The sequence below is a fragment of the Bison bison genome, unplaced genomic scaffold, assembly GCF_000754665.1.
Source record: "Bison bison bison isolate TAMUID 2011002044 unplaced genomic scaffold, Bison_UMD1.0 scf7180017846673, whole genome shotgun sequence".
Lineage (NCBI taxonomy): Eukaryota > Metazoa > Chordata > Mammalia > Artiodactyla > Bovidae > Bison > Bison bison.
The window spans coordinates 7,940-18,029 of record NW_011477246.1 but is presented as its reverse complement, the minus strand read 5'-3'; the positions used below and the strand labels follow the sequence as shown (position 1 = coordinate 18,029).

Here is a 10,090-nt window from a genome sequence, read left to right as displayed (position 1 = left end):
GCCTGGCGTGGTGTCCAAGCCCAGCAACAGCCTGGTGATGGGGATCATGTAGTCCTTCACGAAGGACTGGAGGAGAGGGGCCGCAGTGAGGCCGGCGTTGTGGGCAGTTCCACACCCCCTGGCGGGACATGCCCGCCGGGCACCCACAGTGTCCCCTGCACAGCGTGCCAGAAGACGGAGCTGGGCGGCCTTTCCTGGCCTTGGTAGCTCGCCTGGTCATGCGCCTTAGGTTAGAAGGGATCAGAAACCCAAAGGCTGCCAGGAGTGACCCTAGGCCAGCACCCTCCTGGGAGGAAAGGATGGTGATGGTCAGGGGTGAACCCCTGTGGCTCCCGGTCAGGGACGGGGCCCAGAGCCACTCAGTCCCACTGGTCTCCTGGGGACCCAGGATGGACGTGCGTCAGGACCGGACATCAGCCAGGCCCCAGGCTGACCTGATACAGCAGTGTGTCCAGCATGCTGATGCTGAAGACGCGGCCGGCGGCGAAGGGCAGGCGGAACATGAAGGCCAGGTTGGAGCCGTTCTCACGCTCCCTCTGCAAGACAGGGCGGCTCAGATGGGCTGGTGCCCGCGGCCACAGCCGCACGGGGCGGGCAGCCCAGGGCTTGCATGCACACGTGTGTGGGGTGAGTGTATGAACACGGGCCAGCAGATGCCCCCACACAGAGGCCAAGCACCCGGCTCGTGTCCCCCAGACACAGGGGGCTGGAGCCAGGAATAAGGACTCATGGCTCTGCTGGCGAGAGCCAGGGGCCCGTGCTGGGGTTAATGCCCAGCCGCTGCCGCCCTGGGCCCTTCACTCTCATAGCAACTCGTCCTGGAGCTCATGTCCTGTGAGTGAGGTGGCGAGGACAGCAGGGTGTGCTCGTGAGCAGCGACACGTGTCACAGCTCCTGCCTCCCCTGTGAGCACAGCGACGCGAGGCCCCACGTGGATTCCTTAGACCCGCAGCTCAGAACCACACGGTTCTTCTCTCATGGTATCAGACTTTGTGAGTCCGATCGGATATGTGGGGCTGGAGTCACGTGTCACAGGGCTCCCGCCGGTGACCAATTCCCCCACCCCTGCCTGGCCAGGAGACTCCTTTCCTGCACCTTTCCCATTTTCTAGAAGCCAACCATGGCCCTGGGCCCTTCCTCCACCTCCAGGGCTGGCAGGCTGACCTCTGGCCTCCCTCTTGCAAGCGCCCTGGTGATGGCGTGGGGCCCTGGGGCGAACCAGGGCCTCCTCCATCTCAGCGTCCTTTACAGAATCGTGTTCCCCACTCCATGCTGGTTCTGGGACGCGAACTTTTTCGGCGCGTGTCTCCACCGCGTGAGGTTGGCCTACAACTGAGGGGTGCCTCTGAACCCAGGAAGTCATCCTTCCCTCTGGACCAGAACACGCTCCACACAGACAGAAGGTGGGACGCAGGAGCCCTCCCGGGGCCTTCTCCTGGGGCTGCTTCCCGCTGCGGCAGCTTCCTCCTGCAAACTCGGCTGGCGGCCGGCAGGGCAGACAAACACTGGGGCAGCGGGCCTCACCTCTGTCCCTCCCCAGCAGCAGGGAGCCCGAGGGTGTGCTGGCACGTGGGTGTCCAAGAGGGAAACAGTGTGTCAGTTCTGAGCGGCGTTTTGCTGTCCCGAAAGAACGAATCATGGACAAGCCCTGGAATCCAACCTGCGTGGCCTGCTGACTCCAGGCTGCATGCTCCCGCCACACGCTATGAGGACAAGTGGGGAGACTCCCAAGATCATTAAAGCTGTCGGTTTCCCTTCACTAAGAACAGTGAATGGTTTGAGAAGCAAAGACCGAGGGCGGGTCCAGGGAGACTGTGGACGAAGGAGGGCTTGATGTTTCAGTGGCTTCATGCTGCCTGTTCTGTAGTGGCCATGGAGGGACTGGAGGCTGTAGCCCAAGCTCTGAGGTCACAGGTCACAGCGAGACATGGGAACCCACGTGGACGAGCCCTTCTGAGAACCATGTGTCTGGAGGGAGCAGGACTGAACGGGCAGGCTGGGCCCCGGTCGACGTCACTGTCACAGGTGCCGCGGATATTGAAACGATGATGCCACCAGGAACCTGAGTCTGGGGACGGGGTGGGGAGTGGGGTGGGCAGTGGCCCAGCCTCTGGGAGACCTTCCTGAGAACCTCCAGGGAGATGCAGCCACTGCCCTCCACGCCTTCCTGAATCCCCCACCCCCACCCCCGCCCTAGTGCCACTTCGATCTCGGGGAAGCACGTTGATCTGAATGCCAGAAGCGTTTCCGATGTTCCTGCAGTTTCCCCTCACGAAACAGGACTCCCCTCATCCAGATTGTATGTACAGCGTGATGGCACACTCCCACTCCGTCCTCTGTGGAATCTTCTGTGTGCATAGGTTGGGGGAGGCACCGGCTCTGGCCATCTCTCCAGAGGGGGTGGATCACGTGGCTCTGTGCCCCTCTGTCCTCAGCCCCCAGGCACTGCATAGGCCTGGCCCTGCCCAGCGTACCCATCAGCAGGGCCTTCAACCCTGGGCTGCAGCCTCCCCAGGTCACACGTGCTCACTTGCTAACTTCTCTCCCCATCACAAAACCAGAGCACGAGGTGGGGAGTGGGCCGCCCCTGCCCCTGCCCCTCCCTGGAGGTGATGCTGCAGGGGAAGGTGGAAGGTGTGGTCAACTGGTGATGCCTGCCACAGAGGGCAAAGTGGGGTGGACTTGTGGTGTCTGCTGTGGAAGGCCAGTGTCTGCTGACGGATCTATTTCAAGCCCACTGGCTGAACAGGTGAGGGTGCCAGGCCCATAGGGAGCTGGCGGCGAGTGAGGACCAGCGCCAGGATGTCAGCCCTGACCCCAGTTCTGTGCTGGTCATCCTGCCTGAACTGGGTCAGACTGGCCCAAGCACCTGGACACAGTCCTGGCCGGGGCCGCTTCCGATGCCCACAGTCCCAGTTTGAGCAGACGGAGGATCAGCTCACTGGCTGGTAGGAAGTGGCTCTGAGTGGGCTCCAATGGGCTGTCGTGTGGGGTGCAGGCCGAGCCTCCTCCAGGGGCAGGACAGCCTGAGCTCCTCGGCTGCTGACTGAGGCCTCTGGCTACCGACCCAGGGGCTCCGGGGCCACCATGGGCCTCCTGGCAAAACGTACTTCCATCGTCCACCTGGGTTCTGGGCAGGTGGAGCTCCCGCGCTGCCCCTCTGTCTGCTTTTGGGGCCAGGCCTGGCCTGGTGTGCGGTCAGCCATGCAAATGCAAGCTGCCCCCCGACAAGGACCCCCGTCTGGGCTCACAGGGAATGGTCACTGCCCCCGACTTCATTAGCCGGGTCTCCTCGTAGCGGCCCACCTGTTTCCTGGTCTCACCTGGGGCCACCTGAGCGCGGCCCTGCCTTTCAGTGGAGGGTAGTGCTACACTGACCCAGACAGGGGCTGGGGAGGGCCTGGGGTCCACAAACATGCCAGGGCGGCAACACTGGTCCGTGGCAGGTCCCCGTGCCCCCCGGGCCCCTGCTGACCTGGCCTATGAGCCACTGCGTGACCTGAGGCAACCACTCCCCGCTCTGGTCCCAGAACCCTCGTCAGTACCAGGATGAACACGTCCCCACCGGCATTTGACAGAACGGACATGGCTCAGATGTGGGTGTGGTGTCAGGGCTGGTGTCACTGGGCTAGTAATTTCTGGTATAACTAGCAGCCTTGGCCAAGCACAAGGCCGGGATGGACCTTGCCGTAAGGGGACGGTGTCCCCTCCTGGCCGAGGACCCTAAAGTCTCTGGGCTGCACGCTCGAGAGCCTCACAATGGGACTAGAACCCCGCCGGAGGAGGGCAGGCACCCACACCCTCCAGGCCTGGTGCAGGCCCTCAGCTGGGCAGAGTCAGAAGGGGCACTTCATGTGGGGGTGGGAGGGGAAGGGGTGGTTCTCGAGGGGCTACTCACCTTCTCCAGTTTAGAGAGAGCCAGAGAGTAGCTGTCCTTGGCGCGAAACTGCATGAACCGCATGTTGGACGGGTGGGTGAGCTCGGTGGTGATGCTGAGACTGGGGAAGAGCCTGGGGCGGCGGTCCTGGTCATGGACATGGGGAGGGGCTGGGGGTGGGGCCCCTGGCCACCAACGAGGGGAAGCTCAGGGTGACCCCGGCGCCTCACCGGAACATGGTCTGCACATTGACGATGGTCTTTGCGTCGGCCATGTAGTCCTCCTCAGCGCTCATGGTGCTCTCCTTGTCTGCCACCACCAGATTGTCCGCGTAGATGACGCCGCACCGCAGCAGGCTGTCCAGGCTGCGGGGACACGCCCGTGGGTGCAGCCGCCCCCTACTTGGCCCTGGACGCCCCGCCTGGGGGGGAGGAGAGCGGGGCGGGGGTCCTCCTGCCGAGAGGCACCTTACTTGTCCACGGAGCCCTCCATGTAGTAGACCATGGGAAAGCAGCAGATGGCCTCCAGGAAGTGGTGGTCGGGCCTGTGGGCACAGCAGGGCCTGCAGGCATCCACCTGGCTCCCCCACCCCCACACCAGTTCTGACCTGGGTGGAGCAGGGGCCCCAGGACCATGATGGCTTGGACCGGGGGGCCTTTAGAGGCCAGCAGGGCCGCTCTTTATTGTCCCCAAGGGGAAACCAAGGCCCCAGGACAGCTGAGACTGGACCCTGAGCTCTGGGCTGGCAGGCCTCTGGGGGTAGAGGTGCTGGGGTGCACCCTGGGGGAGGTTCATGGTCATGGGGAGGATGATGGAGCAGCACCAGGGTGTGGGAAGGGGGCAGGCGGGGTGGGGCCGCTCCCCTCACTCCCCACCAAAGGTGAGGGCACCCATGCCCTGCCCTCTGCCCCTCACTTGTTGTCCAGCAGCAGCACAATGGGGTTGAGCTCCCGGCGAGGCCGGTAGTAGGCGCGCAGAGGCACGATGAAGTTGTACAGCCCGTTGCCCGCCGTCTCCGCCGAGACGATGATCAGCTTGTTCTTGAAGCCATAGGCCTTGGCATCTTCGTAGCTGTTGTGCTTGCAGCCCTGGAAGGGGAGAACGCTGGAATCAACCATGGAGGGGGAGGGAGGGTGCTCCAGGGAAGCCTGAGGCCAAATGGCACCTGGTGTCACCGGGGCTACAGGCCAGCCATCCACCATACCCCACAGAGCGAGCTGGGGCCCTGCGGGGGTGGGAAGGGAGGTGTCTGTGAGCTTGTGGCCTTAGCAGATGCAGACACAGATGTGCCTGCATGGACACATTTGTATTTGTGCACATTTTGTCTTGTGTGTACACATCCTGCAGTGTGTGCATGTGTGTACACGTTTTGTATGTGTTGCACATTTCTTATGTGTATAACATTCTTTCGTGTGTGCACGCGTCTTATGTGTATACACGTTCTCTCATGCGTATACACGTTTTTGAGTGTGCATGTTGTCATGTGTGTACACATTCTGTAGTGTGTGCATTTGTATATGTTTTGTGTGTTCACACACACATTTTGTCACGTATACACACATTCCATAGTGTGTGCATGTGTGTACACATTTTGTATGTGTGTGTAAATTTATTATGTGTATAACATTCTCTCGTGTGTACACACATATTATGTGCATACACATTCTCTCACGTGTATACACATTTTGTGTGTGCACGTTTTGTCATGTGTGTACACATTCTGTAGTGTGTGCACGTGTATACATGTTGTGTGTATACATACGTCATGTGTATACACATCCCATAGTGTGTGCGCGTGTGTACACATCTTGTGTGCACATGTCCTGCCATGTGTGTAAATGCTCTGTAGCGTGTGCGTATGTATACATGTTTGTGTGTGCATGTTTTGTCACGCGTGTACATTCTGTTGTGTGTGCATGTTTTGTGTGTGCACGTTTTGTCATGTGTGTATACATTCTTTCAAGTGGTGTGTACACTTTTTTTATGTGTGTGCACATTTTGTCATGTGTGTACACATTCTGTTGTGTGTGTGCCCACTTTCTAGCTCTTTGCAGAGAGGCTCAGATGCAGGGCAGCAGTGAGCACCCCAAATCCCCATCTTGTTTCTAAACGTGGTTTCCACTAACAGGAATCAGGTTTCTTGGAGCAGCAGCCAGTCCCAGGACTGGAGTAGGAACAAAAAGGGGGGGCAGGCACCATTAGTTCGGAAGCACAGACATCTTCACAAATCAGGAGACGCGTCGGAAAGACCTGGAGGCCCCATCAGCAAAACCAGGAAAGTCTGAGTGTCAAAACCAGCAGGATCCGCACAGAAAGCCGATGTGGCAGTAATGCACAGCGGGTTTACTGAGTGAAATGCTGAGTCCACACTGATGTGCACAAATGGCTAAGAAAGGGGAAGAACCTCCTCACGGGAAAAGTGGACTCAAACATGGAAGGAACTGGAACCTGCATCCATCAACTACAGAGGAAACGCATCAGGGGGTCGGTGATGAGCAGCTTTTGTACCCGGTCCCCACGTGTCTCCCCACAGTGACGTCCTGACTGCAAAGGTGAAGCTATATTTCCTCCAGGGAGACCAGGTGTGGACCCGAACTACACGCTCTAAGGCAGCATTGCAGGGAGGCCTCCCAGAGGATGTGGCACCTCTGGGGGGACCAGCCTCTGCCCCGTGCAAAGGCTGAGTTGCCCCCCTTCAGGGACGCTCCACTGAATCGATGACTGCACTCCCCAAATACGGGAGAAACCCAGGGAAGGTGGGGGCGAGGAGCCTTGAGACGGAGGGAGGCAGGCATGACGGGCACGCAGAAGTGGGTCAGGACTGGCTCTGGCAAGAAGGGCAGCTGGACTGCGGGCTGAGGGTCTGACACACACATCCTGGTGCTGGTAAGTGGACTGTGGTCAGGAGAGGCACACCCTTGCCTCAGACACACATGCGGATGCAGGAGGGAGGGAACCTGCCCCCCTCAGAGGAATAGACACCGGGGAGGTGGACTTGAGTCAGGATGTCCTCAGGGTCCCTGCTGCCTCCCCATCTTTGCTGTGACCCACCTTGTCCAGCCGCAGGCAGCAGAAGGGGGCTTTCACGGGCAGGAGATGGCACAGGGTTGGGGAGCTGCCGATGTAGGGTGAGTTAGGAGGGTAGCCCTTCACATACCTGGAGGGGTGGGAGAGACAGGAACCTCAGACATGTGCCCCGCACCCTGGGTGGCCACACGGGGGCACCAGGCCTCGCAGACCAGACTGGGCTGGGGCACTCAGAGCCTCACCACCGCCCCTCCAGCCCAGGAAGCCCCAGGACCCCTTTGTTCAACCCCTAGGCAGGAAGGAGGGCTGTGACCAGGACCTGTGTCTGTTCTCTCGAGATCGAAGGAGATTCCATGCAATGCACACACACACACACACACATGAGCTCACACAGGCCTGGGAGCCACAGAAGAGCCTTAAGGGGTTCCCCTACCCTGGTGTTCCCAGTGCCCCAACGCTGGGGCAGATGCTGGCCCTTGGTCCCTGTTCTACTGGTGGCCAGGCTGGGCTGGGTGCCCCACAGGCTGCCCCCCACCTTCCCGCTGGCCCCTCAGTGTCCAGTGCAGACATGTGGGGTGGTAGGCCACCAGGCCACCTGGAGAGGGGCTGGCCTTCTGCTCGGCCTCCAGTTGGCTTAAGGGAGGCGGCGTCAGAGGCCAGTCTGCCACCTGCTCCGAGTGTGCAGGAGCCCTGCAGAGCCCCCTAGATCTTGGACCCAGTTCCAGCAACCCATCTTTAAAGTGCATTGACTCCACCCCAGGGACAGAGGCAGGAGCAGAGAGTGGCCACAGCACGATGACAGCCCAGCTGAGAGGGACAGGCCGTGCAGGCCTGTGACTGGCCATGGCCCTGGGGTCAGGTGCTGCCTATCTGTTTGGGACGAGGCCAAGTGGCTGAGACTCCAGGACACACTGGAGTCTTTTCCGTCTCATGATCTCAGAGGAAGATCTGGACTCAAACCCAGGGCAGCATGACAGCTCAGCATGGGCCAGCAGCCTCCGGACCTGGACGGCACCTCACCCAGGGCTCCGCAGACTGTGCTCAGAGTGCAGCCGCCTCGATCAAGTAGGCTGTGGTACTCAGGTCTGGCTGCCGGCCCAGAATGCGAGGCTGAGGAGGATGAGGGGTGAGGGGGTACAGCACAGCCTTCCTGCCCAGGAGCTGGGTCCCCAGATTCCACTTGCCAAGCAAGGTCTCCGCAGAGGCTGTTTGGAAGCCTGGTTCAGAGCATGGGTCCAGGCCCAGTGCTGGCGGCCCCTCTTCCTGGGCACCAGGCACGCACATGCTGTGCCTCCCCTCTCCCTTGGAGCGCGCCTGTCCTCCCCCCGCCCCGAGACACTCACTCCACCACGGACAGCCCCTCATCCTCCGACGGCGTCATCTCGTCCTCTGACTGGTCACTCAGCAGGTCGCAGGGCAGCAGGGCTGAGCTGTCAGCCACCTCCAGCACGGGCGCGATGCTGGGCCGCCGGCTGCCTGAGCCGTTCTCCGTGGGGAGCGCCAGCTTGCTGCCCCCACTGCCCCCGCCACTCTGTGTGGGTCGGCACTCCGTATTCTGGAGGTCCATGGCCACTGTCCCTAGAACAGAGTGGCTGGACTTGGCTGGCAGCCCCTCCCGGGACTGTCCTGGGGGTGGAGGCTCCCTCCCAGTGCTGACAGTGATGTCCCCACAGGAAGGCAGGGATGACCCCGCCGGACCGATGTGCAAACTGAGGCCCAGAGAGAGGGGGCTTGCCCAGGGTTACATGCAGGCCTGAGGACTGGGGTCTCCGGTGGGGCCCCTGCCCGCTTGCCCAGGTGGGAGCCGGTGCCCGGCCTCACCCATGGAGGCGATGATGCTGTGCACCGGCAGGCGGGATGAGCCCTCGTACAGCCCCTGCCCCGCGAAGCCCTTCCTCTTCTGCTTTTCCTCCTGCTTGAAGATGAAGGCCGAGTTCTCCTCCTTGGTGATGTTGATGTAGAAGCAGGTGTCAGAGGCCGCCAGGATGTGCCGTGGGCCCGGGTTCAGCAGGATGCTCTTGTTGTCCTCGCGCTTCAGGCCGATGAGGCACACGCCGTACCTGGGGGGACGTACGGACGGGGGTGGAGCCCAGAGCTGCCCCTCTCGGGCTCCTCGTGAGGGTCGGGACCCCGAAGACCCACCGAGGGTTGCCTCAGAGAGAGGTGCTGGGCGCAGGTCTCACGCTGAGTGGGCGTGGCGTCCGGCCCCGAGGCCCCGCCCACCCTCCCGACGGTGGGCGAGGTCCCGCCCACTTCTGCCTCCGAGTCCCGCTCAGCGCTCCCTCCCTCCTTGGCCTGGACAGGGTGCAAGGGGCCGTACTTCTTGTGTGCGTGGAAGGCGGCGTAGGTGAAGCTCTTGCCCTCGTACTCGCGGAAGAACTTGCTGTCCCCCATCCGCACGTGGTAGACCTCGTTGCCCGAGCAGCGTCCGTACATGCGCTGCCACTGCTCTGGCGAGTCCTGGCCTTCCCTGGGGCGCGGGCAGGACGTCACCCCCACCGTTGCCCCGCCTGGCCTGGCCGCTTCCAGGCTTCCAGGGTGAGTGGAAGGCAACGTGACCCCTGACCCCGCCCCTCCCCGTCTGTGGGAGACTACACCCGGGTGTGGCCTGATGGGTCCCTCCGCCAGTTTTAAAGAGCTGTGAACATAATGGTCCAGCTTTCAGGGGGGTCAAAAGGTTTCAGAGTCAAGACCGGCTTCTGTGGCCTGTGGGTCCTCCGACATCTCCTTGGTCCCTCCCCGAGGGCCGCCCAGGCCCCACAAGGAGCCAAGGCCACCCGTTGGGGTGTCTTGCTAGAGAGAAGATGGCACCCCTCCTCTGTCCCAGGGCAGCCCCTCACCTCCGGCTCTACCTGGGACCCCAGCTCAGGTGCTGAACACCAACGCGCCTTCTCCCACAGGCCAAGCGTGTCCCCCAACCACACCCCCGCCCCTATCGCTGTTTCTAGACTCGGTGGCTCTCCTGAGCCCCCCACCCCCACTAGGCCCTCTGCTTCATGGAGGTCCCTGCCTGTGATTCCCTGCAGCCCCAAGGCCGCCCCCAGCTCCCAATCCTGGCAAGGCACCTACTGCTTCCCAGCTGGGTCCTCCCGGGTCGCCACCCACTCCCATCGCGGGCTCCTCACCCCCCGCCCCCATCACAGGCTCCTCAACACGTCCCCTGCCTCCAGTGTCTGCTCCTCTCCA

At 61.8% G+C, this 10,090-nt stretch overlaps 1 protein-coding gene across 1 annotated transcript in view; it reads right to left on the bottom strand.

Annotated features, from left to right (window-relative positions):
- Positions 1-10,090, bottom strand: part of KCNT1 (potassium channel, subfamily T, member 1) — a 19,834-nt gene that overhangs the window by 6,950 nt on the left and 2,794 nt on the right. The window contains 10 exon segments of the mRNA XM_010840502.1: positions 1-66; positions 435-536; positions 3,899-4,010; positions 4,108-4,242; positions 4,350-4,421; positions 4,793-4,965; positions 6,929-7,034; positions 8,248-8,482; positions 8,726-8,964; positions 9,225-9,374. Coding sequence (XP_010838804.1) covers positions 1-66; positions 435-536; positions 3,899-4,010; positions 4,108-4,242; positions 4,350-4,421; positions 4,793-4,965; positions 6,929-7,034; positions 8,248-8,482; positions 8,726-8,964; positions 9,225-9,374 — 1,390 coding nt within the window.